The 12,959-nt window shown below is 42.6% G+C and overlaps 1 protein-coding gene across 5 annotated transcripts in view; it reads left to right on the forward strand.

The window, feature by feature from the left end:
- Positions 1 to 12,959, forward strand: part of LOC140494555 (E3 ubiquitin-protein ligase RNF4-like) — a 60,024-nt gene that overhangs the window by 16,544 nt on the left and 30,521 nt on the right. For 3 of the 5 annotated variants that reach the window (XM_072593860.1, XM_072593896.1, XM_072593869.1), the window contains exon 2: positions 7,133 to 7,422. The exons of the other annotated variants lie outside the window; for them this stretch is intronic. In XM_072593860.1, coding sequence (XP_072449961.1) covers positions 7,414 to 7,422 — 9 coding nt within the window. In that variant the 5' untranslated portion in view covers positions 7,133 to 7,413. The remainder of the gene's footprint in view (positions 1 to 7,132; positions 7,423 to 12,959) is intronic. 5 annotated transcript variants of the gene reach the window in all.

Here is a 12,959-nt window from a genome sequence, read left to right on the forward strand (position 1 = left end):
AAACAACCATCCCCTATGGACAAGCCCTACGCATACACTGGATCTGCTCAGATGAAGAGGAACATGACGGACACCTGGAAGTACTCAAGGATGCCCTCACAAGGGTACGGTGCTCAACTCATCGACAGCCAGTTCTGACGTGCCACAGCAAGGAACCGTAATGACCTCCTCAGGAGGCAGACACTTGCTGCAACCGACAGGGTACCCTTCATTGTTCAATATTTCCCAGGAGCTGAAAAATTACGCCATGTTCTTTGTGACCTGCAACACATTATCAATGAGGCTGAGCACCTCACCAAGACCTTCCCCACACCTCCACTGCTCGCCTTTAAACAACCGCCAAACCTCAAACAGATCGTTGCTTGTAGCAAACTGCCCGGCTTTCAAGACAATACCATACAACCTTGTCACGGTAGACGCTGCAAGATGTGTCAGAGTGAGGACATAGATACCACCATTACGCGTGGGGACACCTCTCACCTTTTACAGGGCAGGTACTCATGTGACTCAGCCAGCATTGTCTATCTTATACTTTGTAGGCAAGGATGCCCGGAGGCATGGTACATTGGGGAAACTGAGTAAAGGCTACGACAATGAATGAATGGGCACCGCACAACAATCAACAGACAGGAGTGTTCCCTCCCAGTTGGGGAACACTTCAGTGGTCCAGGACATTCAGCCTCGGACCTTCGGGTGACCATTCTCCAAGGTGGACTTCGGGACAAGCAGCAGAGAAAAGTGGCCGAGCAGAGACTGATAGCTAAGTTCGGTACCCATAGGGAGGGCCTCAACCGGGACCTTGGATTCCTGTCACATTACAGGTGATCACCATTGCACTATACACGTGTGTGTGTGTGCGCGCGCGCGCATGCACCCCGTCACAGACTTAAGACACGTACACATGTGCGCACACGCACGCGCACATTGTGGTCAATTTGTACTTGCAGGGTTACGTTGTACTTTGCTCAAAAACTACATGAATTCATGTAAAACTCCGTTATCTAAACATCATGTCATAGACAGAGAACACAGGAATCTTTGTAGGTCCTTGGCCGCCTCCATCGCCAGACCCTGACCACACGACGCCTAGAGGAAGAGCGCCTCATCTTCGGCCTAGGAACCCTCCAACCACCACAGGATGAATGTAGATTTCTCCAGCTTCCTCATTTCCCCTCCCCGTACCTTATCTCAGTCCCAACCCTCGGATTCAGCACCGCCCTGTTGACCTGCAATTATCTTCCCGACCACTCCGCCCCCACCCCCTCTCCTGCCTATCACCCTCCAGGTGTCTGGTGGTGAAGGAGGCTCAGGACCTACATGTAGTTATGGTAGGGGATTTTAACTTTCCAAACATAGACTGAGACTGCCATAGTGCTAAAGGTTTAGATGGAGAGGAATTTAAGTGTGTATAAGAACATTTTCTGATTCAGTATGTGGATGTACCTACTAGAGAAGATGCAAAACTTGACCTCCTCTTGGGAAATAAGGCAGGGCAGGTGGGGGAGCATTTTGGGGCCAGCGACTATAATTCTATTAGATTTAAAATAGTGATGGAAAAGGATAGACCAGATCTAAAAGCTGAAGTTCTAAATTGGAGAAAGGCCAATTTTGAAGGTATTAGGCAAGAAATTTCAAAAAGGTAAAAATTGAGGGCAGATGTTTGCAGGTAAAGGGACAGCTGGAAAATGGGAAGCCTTCAGAAATGAGATAACAAGAATCCAGAGAGAGTATATTCCTGTCCAGGGTAAAGGGAATGCTTGGTGACTAAAGAAATTGAGGGTTTGGTTAAGAAAAAGCAGGAAGCATATGTAAGGTATTCAAAGTTTGGGAGAAGATTTGTAGCTCAGGTGCTCGTTGTTGGGTCCAATATACCGGCCACTACAGCGGACAGCTCAAACTGACAACCGGAAGCGGCAGAGACAGGTCACTATAAATGCCGGAGAAAACAGCACAGAAGCGCTTCACAGGAGGCTCCCAAGCACTGAGGATGTCACCTCAACAGGGGACGAAACGTTTGCAAGACAAATTCCCAGCTCGGCGAAAAGAACCACAATATATCTAAGGTATAGACAGGATAGATCGAGCGAATCCTTAGGGTATAAAAGAAGTAGGAGTATACTTAAGAGGGAAATCAGGAGGGCAAAAAGGGGATATGAGATAGCTTTGGCAAGTAGAATTAAGGAGAATCCAAAGGGTTTTTACAAATATATTAATGACAAAAGGATAACTAGGGAGAGAATAGGGCCCCTCAAAGATCAGCAAGGTGGCCTTTGTGTGGAGCCGTAGAAAATGGGGGAGATACTAAATGAATATTTTGCATCAGTATTTACTGTGGAAAAGGATATTGAAGATATAAACTGTAGGGAAAGAGGTGGTGACATCTTGCAAAATGTCCAGATTAGAGGAGGTAGTGCAGGATGTCTTGAAATGGGTAAAGGTGGATAAATCCCCAGGACCTGATCAGTGTACCCGAGAACTCTTGGAAACTAGAGAAGTGATTGCTGGGCCTCTTGCTGAGATACTTGTATCATCGATAGTCACGGGTGAGGTGCCAGAAGACTGGAAGTTGGCTAACGTGGTGCCACTGTTAAAGAAGGGCGGTAAGGACAAGCCAGGGATCTATAGACCACTGAGCCTGACCTCGGTGGCGGGCAAGTTGTTGGAGGGAATCCTGACAGACAGGATGTACATGTATTTGAAAAGACAAGGACTGATTCAAGAAAGTCAACATGGCTTTGTGCGTGGGAAATCATGTCTCACCAAACTTGACCGCGTTTTTTGAGGAAGTAACAACGAGGATTGATGAGGGCAGAGCAATAGATGTGATCTATATGGCTTTCAGTAAGGTGTTCAACCAGGTTCCCCATGGGAGACTGATTAGCAAGGTTGGATCTCACAGAATGCAGGGAGAACTAGCCATTTGGATACAGAACTGGCTCAAAGGTAGAAGACAGAGGGTGGTGGTGGAGAGTTGTTCTTCAGACTGGAGGCCTGTGACCACTGGAGTGCCACAAGGATTGATGCTGGGTCCACTACTTTTCATCATTTTATATAAATGATTTGGATGCGAGCATAAGAGGTACAGTTAGTATGTTTGCAGATGACAGCAAAATTAAAGGTGTAGTGGACAGTGAAGAGGGTTACCTCAGATTACAGCAGGATCTGGACCAGATGGGCCAGTGGGCTGAGAAGTGGCAGATGGAGTTTAATTCAGGTAAATGCGAGGTGCTGCATTTTGGGAAAGCAAATCTTAGCAGGACTTATACACTTAATGGCAAGGTTCTCGGGAGTGTTGCTGAACAAAGAGACCTTGGTGTGCAGGTTCATAGCTCCTTGAAAGTGGAGTCGCAGGTAGATAGGATAGTGAAGGCGGCGTTTGGTATGCTTTCCTTTATTGGTCAGAGTATTGAGTACAGGAGTTGGGAGGTCACGTTGCGGCTGTACAGGACGTTGGTTAGGCCACTATTGGAATATTGCGTGCAATTCTGGTCTCCTTCCTATTGGAAAGATGTTGTGAAACTTGAAAGGGTTCAGAAAAGATTTACAAGGATGTTGCCACGGTGGAAGATTTGAGCTATTGGGAGAGGCTGAACAGGCTGGTGTTTTCCTTGGAGCGTCGGAGGCTGAGAGGTGACCCTATAGAGGTTTACAAAATCATGAAGGTCATAGATAAAATAAATAGACAAAGTCTTTTCCCTGGGGTCGGGGGGTCCAGAACTAGAGGGCATTGGTTTAGGGTGAGAGGGGAAAGATATAAAAGAGACCTAAGGGACAACTTTTTCACACAGAGGGTGATACTTATAGAATGAACTGCCAGAGCAAGTGGTGGAGGCAAGTACAATTGCAACATTTAAAAGGCATCTGGATGGGTAAATGAATAGGAAGGGTTGGGAAGGATATGGGCCGGGTGCTGGCAGATGGGACTAAATTGTGTTGGGATATCTGTTCTGCATGGACAGGTTAGACTGAAGGGTCTGTTTCTATGCTGTACATCTCTATGACTCTATTGGCAGTGAACGAAGCTTTTTGGCTGGAAGATTATATTGATGAGGAAGTGCTGCGTATGTCTTACTCCAAAGGCTTTATCCGCCTCTGTTTCTTCAGATAGTTGCACTGTTAAGATTCACTAGGTTATAGGGATGACTGGGCAACAAAGGTGACCCAAGAGACACATTATGACATAATGATTGGCCTTAAAAATGGGCGAAGGTGAAGTCGTGATCCACTGTTTAAAGTACTAAAGCCAAGGTATTCTGTTGTATTAGGATATATTATCCCTGCAAATCTCCAAATATGTTTAATTCCTTTTGGGAGCCCATTTTCTTATATTCTGAGTCCATGGTCTTCAGTGGCTGAGAAGTAGTCACCTGTTACAAGCAGGTTTTCAGTGCAGCTCACATGCCAGCTCATTTCTAGGTGGCTTTATCAGGTACTTTTCTACTTGAATTTCTCTAAGATGGAGACTGTGGGGCGAAGGAGCTGAGCCTGACTTCCACTGTAGCTATTGATAATTCAATACTAGGGGCTGATTCTTAATTTCCCCAAACTGTGTATTGGAGTTCTGTTACATGTCAATAAGTTTAGAAGATCTCAAACGTAAACCAAAACCACCTCCAAAGCTGTCTATTCTGGTTTTAGCTGTATTGGGTAATCAATCTGTTGGCAAGAAGTAGGTTGTTAATTTGAATATTAAAATGAAGACACACAGCCTTAATTATTATAACAATCATTAATATTTAATCACAGCCCTCGGGAAATCTGGTAGCTTAAAGGAGGCAAGGAGCTGACTCCATGTGTTAAGTACTCATCTGACCATCATTGTGACCAGAATTTACCTCCTGCCCAACCCAACCTACTCTACCACACATTCTTTCACTTCCGCAGAATACCTACTTGCTCTCTTTGGCTTGAGCCTTGTGAAATCGGCTTCTCTTCCGAAAGTCTCCACACTGTCTGCAGGTGGACACACCAAGGAGTCTAACTATTCAATTTGGCAGGGCATTGTGGAATCTCATTTTCAAGTCCCTGACCTTGCACCAGCGTCTCAGTGACACCAACTCACTTGTGTGCGTTTAGACTTTGAGAAATTTCAATTGTCTGCTCACAGCAGAGAATCCCCTGGTACGTTCTATGATTTGCCCACAAAAACTATTTGGGTTCTTCGCCTTTTATAATTAGAGGTATTAGTTCAAAAATAGGAAGCTACATTGAACGTTTTGTGAAGCTGCTGAAGCCACAAATAGTGCCTTCTGTTTAAGTCATCACACCTTGGGATGAGTGTGCAGAAAGGTTGTTATGGTTCTATGAATGCAAGAATTTACAGGAGTACAGGAAGTTTGCATTGGAAAAGGTGGGGTTATCTTTTGAGCAAGAGAAGTTGAAGAGAAATCTGAGAGATGTACAAAATTGGTGGCTTGAGATGAGATAGATTAGTAAATCTTCCCGGTAGCTGATGGGGCTGGGGAGAGGAATCATAAATTTAGGATATTACAAAGGAAATACAGGGTCGCAGTAAGGATTTTTTCTCTTGCATAATAATAATCTAGTAATACTATGGACCTTGCTGCCAATAAGGACGATGGAAGCAGAAAGTAAAAGAAAAAATGGGTGGGCACTTGAAGGAAACAAGCATGTAGCATTGTGGAGATGGAAGGGTGGAATAGGGCTGACAGGGGTTCTCTCTGCACAACCTCTTGGACATCATGAGCCAAATGGTTTTTTTGTTGTGTTGTATAGACTTTTTGATTTAATGGTACCTCAATCAGCATCTGGTCCTTTATCTTTCATTGTGGAACTTTGTTATACACAATTAGACTTTCACAAGTGCTTGAATTGTAGGTTGCTTTAGGATGTCAATGAAAGACACCACCTATATTATTCCATTTTATTTACATGGATGAATTAAATGAATTCGTTGTTATTTTTCAGCCTTTTCTGATTGTGAAAATGTACTGTTGCATGATTTCAATTTTAAAAGAACATCTTACTGGCAATCATTGCAAATACAGACATGTGTTTCTTGGCTATTTTTAGAAGCGAAGTGCAATAGCTTTGATAGAATTATACAGTACCTTGAAGCATGTTTGTGAAGCACCAGTTGAAAAAATGTCTAGTTGACTTTACAAAGTGTGAGGAAGCTCTGGGTAAAGACTAAAGGTGGATCAGTAGAGGTGAGATACAGATCCACTTGAACAAATTAAATGATGAAACAAGTTTGAGGGACTGTGATTTGTCCTAACTCTGAAGATGTAGATCTTCAATCAGGTTCATTTTAGTTCACAGAGCTGTGCTGTTGTGCTGAACAAAGCATTGAGAACTGCCAATAGAATTATTACATTTTAAGAACTGTGTGGGGAGATGGGTGAAATGCAATGTAAAGTCTATTTTGTCAGGAGTGTATTTTTCATTGTTCAGTGTTCCTCAGCCAATCCAGATCTTGATTGGTTTATGGTCATGCAAAGAATTATCATTCTTCAACATATCATCCTGCTCCCTGATTTCATGTCTTAAATATATTTGACATTTTGTCTTTCTTTATGCATCAACTGAATAGATCCTGAACTCATGCCAACACCCAATTGGCTGGGAAGTTTAGAAATGTTATGTCAGTGCACTGCACATAGAGCAACAAAAGTGATAATTTTTCATACTTTCATTTGTCAGGGACTGTGCTGTGTGAGGCAGCATCTAATCTGTATTATGGTGTATTAATTCTGTCAGTCACTTAAATCAGAAGATTTTGGATTCAAATCCCACTCCGAGATTGAGTGCATATTGTAAGTTACCATGAGTTGAGTGCTGTCTTTGAGATCAAACATCCAACAGAACCCTTACCTACCCTATCAGGTAAACATAAAGATACCACCTTGAGTTCAAAGATACACAAGGGAGTGTATCTCATGCCTTGGCCAATACTTTACTCTCAACCAATATCACTAAATCAAATTCACTGGGAATTTATCCCATTGTGATCTATGGAACACTCTTATATATGAATTGGTTACTGGAGTTTCTATGCAGTAACAAAGACTGATATTTAAATACATCATTAGTATCAAAGCACTTCAAAAAGTCCAAAGATGATGTGAAAGGCACTGTATAAATGCATATTTTATTTTCCTTTTTGTTACAGCCTACCTCCATGTCATGTTCACTTGGAATGCGAACTGGTAGATTCTCTCTTCTGAAGCATCATCTGCTTTCACAAAGATTCTGAATTTCATTTGACAACGCAAAGGACATTTTAATACTAACTATAAATTAAGGGAGCCAGATCTACAAAATCTACAGACAGAAGACATGTGGTCAGTCAGAAGTTAAGCATTGATTCAGAAGACATTCCTTGAAAGTACTGATGAAAATCTTTTGAATCTTCTCAACTCTTGTCTTAATTTCAAATAATTTGAGAACGCAATGAGCACAGTAAGTGCAATTATTTTCTCATTTAAGTCAATATCCCAACTTTTGCCAAGTAATACACTACAGCTGAACCCACATTTCAGGTTTTTTGGTAATCAGTAAGTGTTCCATTATGCTTTTCTATTAAATATAAAACTACTAAAATTCACCGCTCTCAGATGGGCCTGAAACCCATTTGCTGGGATTTAAGGTTATATACATGAAAGAACAAATTTTTTAATCAAATTGTACTGATGCCATGATAGTATAATGACGCAAAGATATTTTCCCCAAATGAAGAATTTGAAGATTAAATGGAGCGACACGAAATATAGACAAGACACTGACCTTGAATGAAGCTCAGGAAGTGGGGCTGAATATTGGATGAGCAGGCAGTCCCAAAAAGGTTTCATGCTAATGCAGTCATGTTTGGAAATACTTTGTGTGCAAAACTGTGGCAAATGAATTCTACCCAGGCAAGTACTTTTGGCACTAATATTGATAAAATGGCTACTTTCTAAATAGTGAAAAGCTAGGAACAGTGCAGGTTCCAAAAACTATAATGTACTGGTTATACTGATAATTAGGCATTTTATTTGTTTCACCTATGTGTATTTTTTTTTCATAGATTGCTAAATTTAGTGTCAAGGAAGAGAATATAATAGATTAAAAGTTTTCTCTGTATAATCCGACTCAGACTACATCTAGAATGCTGTGGAATTCTGCACCCTGTAGTCATCAGAGACCATTTTGGCCCATTTGTGTTGGCAATCAGATTCCAAAGAGCACCTACCCTATTCCCACAATCTTACAAATCTCAAAAAACACCCAGTCTACACATCCCTTTTCATCACAGGGCAGTGTAGCATGCCCAATCCACTCAGCCTGGCCTGTGGGAGGTAACTGGAGGATCTGGCAGAAACCCATGCAGATGTGTTGAGAATATGCAAACTCTACACGGATGGTCACTGAAAGCTGGAATTGAACCCATGTCCCTGGTTCTGTGAGGTAGCAGTGCTAACCATTGAGCCACCATGCCATCCAATAGGAAGGAATCTTGGAAGGAATGCAATGTTTATTAAACAGACTGAATCCTCGATTTCAAAGGTTAAATTATAGCATGCAATCAACAAATAAGGTTATATTCCCTAGAATTTGAGGTTAAAGGGTAATTGGCTTTACACTTTTGAAATATCAAACAGGACATGGTGGGGCAATTTAAGTATTTCTATTAGTTGAGTGTTTTGTTTGGTTTTTTGGGGGGTTTGTGTATATAGTTCTTGAAAATTTTCTGTAAACTTGTTGTAGTTTTTAAGGCTGAGTCTCTTCTCGTTTGTGCTCAGTGATTTGTTTGTAAGTCAAATTCCTCCTCTCGGGAGTTCAAATATTGTTGCAGAAGGTTATGGCGAATGGCATGCTTAAATGGTGTACCTGGATTATTTTTAAGGGGAGCCATTCAACAGTTACGAGGAAAGAGGTACTTTCTAGACTTAAAAAGGAGAGGGTGAACATTGCCCTATTACAGTAGATGTACCCTGATGATCAAGAACATTTGAAATTGCAGCAGACTGGGTTTGATGTGTATTTCTTGTCTCTTGCTACTAGCAGTAGGGGATTGGTCATACTGGTCAAAGAATCTCCTGTTTAACATGATCTAGTAGTTTAAAGATGAGCATGGACAATTCGTAATCCTTAAAGCCTTGATATATAGGGAAGAGTATGGCATTTTGAATGTCTATTGACCCCCGGAACAGTCCCTTAAATTCCTGGTAGTTGCATTTTTCCAAATTAAGTACCTTCACATTGTGGCACAGTATCGTTGGGGGATTTTTTTATTGAAAAAATTATTACATTTTTGCATTTTGTAAAAATAAAATTCAAAATCTTAGCATAATAACAACAACAATTAATGAACTGCTACTCTACTTCACAAACAAACAGCGTCAGTTGGCATACCCGTATTTATTTGGGATTCTTCCTCTCAGGGGCTCCTGCCTTGCCAGACACAGCCCTCGCAGTTACACAAAAGCCCTAACCGATGTAGCTGACAAGTCTGCGTCCATATAATTCAAAAAAGGCCGCCACATCCTATTTAAAAAAAAGTTCAGTTTTCTGGTGCACCATACTTGTAAGGAAGTCTCGGGGCATATATTCCATAACTAATTTATGCCATCCCAAAAGTCCTGAGGGATTTTGATATCCAGCTCATCCATTTTCTTACACTCTCAATATGAAAGAATATTAAACAGTTTCTCCCATGCACATCTAAAGGTGGCAAACTTGGCAGACCCAAAAGGAGGGACACCGAATCTACCTTGACCTCTGTTCCCACTGGATAGCCTCTGCCATGTCAACAGCAGCGGTGAAAGGAGGCTTGTTTCTACCAAGTCTGAAGTTAATCAGACTTTATGCTATTAGTGAGAACCGATGCCTTAGGAACATTATATACTACCACCTGCCTGGCAAAGGCCCTCTTTCTCTCCACCCCCCCCCCCCCCAAAAAAAACCATTAGGACATTAAAAGAATCTATGGCCACTCCACCCGGTCAAATGGTTTCTCTGCATTTCGGGAGACTACCAAGCCTAGATTCGACCTCTGCTGGTACACCTGGAACATGGCAAGTACTCTTCTAATGTTGTTAGAGGAACTGCAACTCTTAAAACTTGTCTAGTCGTCCCTTGCAATAGAAGGCAAGATTTTCTCCAACCTCGCGCCAACGTTTTCGACAGAATTTTAAAATCCATGTTTGACAGCGATCTGGGCCTGTACGAAGCACAGTCCTCTGGCACTTTCCCTCTCCTGAGAATAAGGGAGATATTAAATTCTGAGTGGATGGAAGGCAGTCCTCACTGTATGAATAATTGTACATATCCAACATTGTCCTTGTCAACATGTTTATAAACTCTTTATAAACCTCACTTTGAAATCCATCTGGGCCAGTGCTTTACCACTTTGGAACTGTCTCAGCACTTCCTGTATCTCTTGGATTATCAGAGGAGCATTCAAAAAGGATGCCTGCTCCATACTTACAGCTGGGAGATCTAAGTTCTTGAAAAAGAACTCCATCTTCATCAACCTGTCCTCCCAGCCCTCTGACTGGTACTACTGTGTGAATAGAATTTCCTAAATGCTGCATTAATCTTTTCGTAATTGCAAGAAAGTATACCAGCACTCAACCCCCCCCGCCACCACCGATGGATGTAATAGATTGGGGAAGCACTCTCCTTCCTGGTATCTGCCCAGCTTATCATCCGACTCAATTAACTTGTGTTTCGCAAAAGAGATCTCTCTCTTTGCTGTCTGAGTGAGTGCAGAGTTCAGAACAGCCCTGAGCGCTGTAATCCGCTGCAACTTGGTCACACATGGCCTATCAAAGTTTGCCACCTTGGCTGCCTTCAACCCGGCCTCAAAGATATGTTGCTGCTGTCCTCTCTGCCACTTTCAGGTCGCCGAGTAAGAAATAATTAAACCCCTTGCCCAGGCCTTGGCAGTCTCTCAGAGCATTGACTAGTTACTAGCTGTACCTGAATTAATATCTCAAAATTTTAAAATCCTGTCGAAAGTACTCAATAAATTTACTGCCTTTCAGGAGAAAAGGATCCATGTGCCAATGCCACAAGCCTGTCCCATTCCCTCTGGTCTTACCCATGCGGCATTGTATCGGGAGCTTATGTTCCCAATTCTACAGGACAGCACAGAATCCAAAAAGGCTGGTGGAGCAAAAAAATGCCAATCTTATTGTGGCATTTCTGTGGGTTGGTGAAGAAGGTCACCCATCCACCAGCCCCAACTCCCCACACTGGTCCACCAGTTGTTTGGACTGTTGGGAGGTGCCTGGAAGACCCCTGGGCATCCTGTCTACTTCTGGGTCCATGAGACAATCAAAGTCTCCTCCTTTGATCGTGTGGCGTGCTCCAAGGGCCATTAACCTGGAAAGTGCATCCGTTAAAAATTTGAGGTGGTGTGCTGGGGTCAATAAACATTCAAAATCCTATACTCCTCCCTATGTATTAAAGCTCTGAGGATCACAAACCGCCCATATTCGTCCTTGATTTGATTTAACAGCTGAAATGGAAGATTCTTCTGAATGAGTGTAGCTACTCCCCTGCTTTTAGAATTAAAAGACGAGAAAAACACCTGGCCAAACCTTCCCTGATGTAACTTTAAATGCCCCTTCTTGCTGAAATATGTTTCTTGGCAACAGGGCAACGTGGACCCTTTTTCTTTTTGAAGCCTCAAAAATATAATCTTTCTTAAGCAGTGAATGACTCCCCTTAATAATACATAATACTTAATACTTAATATTAATGATATGGATGAGGGGATTGAAGGATGGGTCAGCAAGTTTGCAGACGACACCAAGGTTGGAGGTGTAGTTGACCGTATAGAGGGCTGTTGTAGGCTGCAGCAGGACATTGCCAGGATGCAGAGATGGGCTGAGAGGTGGCAGATGGAGTTCAACCTGGATAAATGTGAAGTGATGCATTTTGGAAGATCGAATTTGAAAGCTGAGTACAGGATTAAGGATAGGATTCTTGGCAATGTGGAGGAACAGAGGGATCTTGGTGTGTAGGTACATAGATCCCTTAAAATGGCCACCCAAGTGGACACGGTTTTTTAAGAAAGCATATGGTGTTTTGGCTTTCATTAACAGGGGGATTCAGTTGAAGAGCTGTGAGATCTTGTTGTAGCTCTATAAAACTTTTGGTTAGACCGCACTTGGAATACTGCGTCCAGTTCTGGTCGCCCTATTATAGGAAAGATGTGGATGCTTTGGAGAGGGTTCAGAGGAGGTTTAGCAGGATGCTGCCTGGACTGGAGGGCTTATCTTATGAAGAGAGGTTGACTGAGCTTGGACTTTATTCATTGGAGAAAATGAGGAGGAGAGGGGACCTAATTGAGGTATACAAGATAATGAGGGGCATAGATAGTGTCGATAGCCAGAGACTACTTCCCAGGGCAGAAATGACTAACACGAGGGATCATAGTTTTAATCTGGTTGGAGGAATGTATAGAGGGGATATCAGAGGCAGGTTCTTTACACAGAGTTGTGAGAGCATGGGATGCGTTGCCAGCAGCAGTTGTGGAAGTAAGATCATTGGGGATATTTTAAGAGACTGCTGGACATGCATATGGTCACAGAAATTTGAGGGTGCATACATGAGGATCAGTGGTCGGCACAACATCGTGGGCTGAAGGGCCTGTTCTGTGCTGTACTGTTCTATGTTCTAAAAGCTACTGAAGCAAAACTTCTAAAAACTACTCCTACAATGAATCAACACAGAAAACAAATAAGAGGACACTTTTCCCCCTTGCCCCCAGGGGACACTCACACTACCTACTAACACCTCGATGGCTGCTCCTAGCTGAATCCGCGCCCCAAACCCAGGCAAAACGAAGTAAAGAGTACATGTATCTTTATAACAAAGAAAATTAGAAGTGGGCATTCAACCCATCCCACCGGTACATCAACTGCAGTCATTACTGAGTTTTAAAAAAAAACAACCCCATTCCAAACCAAGAGAAAAGTGTGTGGTTGGGGTCAGGGCGGGGGGGACGG

This window comes from Chiloscyllium punctatum, chromosome 2 (genome assembly GCF_047496795.1).
Source record: "Chiloscyllium punctatum isolate Juve2018m chromosome 2, sChiPun1.3, whole genome shotgun sequence".
NCBI lineage: Eukaryota > Metazoa > Chordata > Chondrichthyes > Orectolobiformes > Hemiscylliidae > Chiloscyllium > Chiloscyllium punctatum.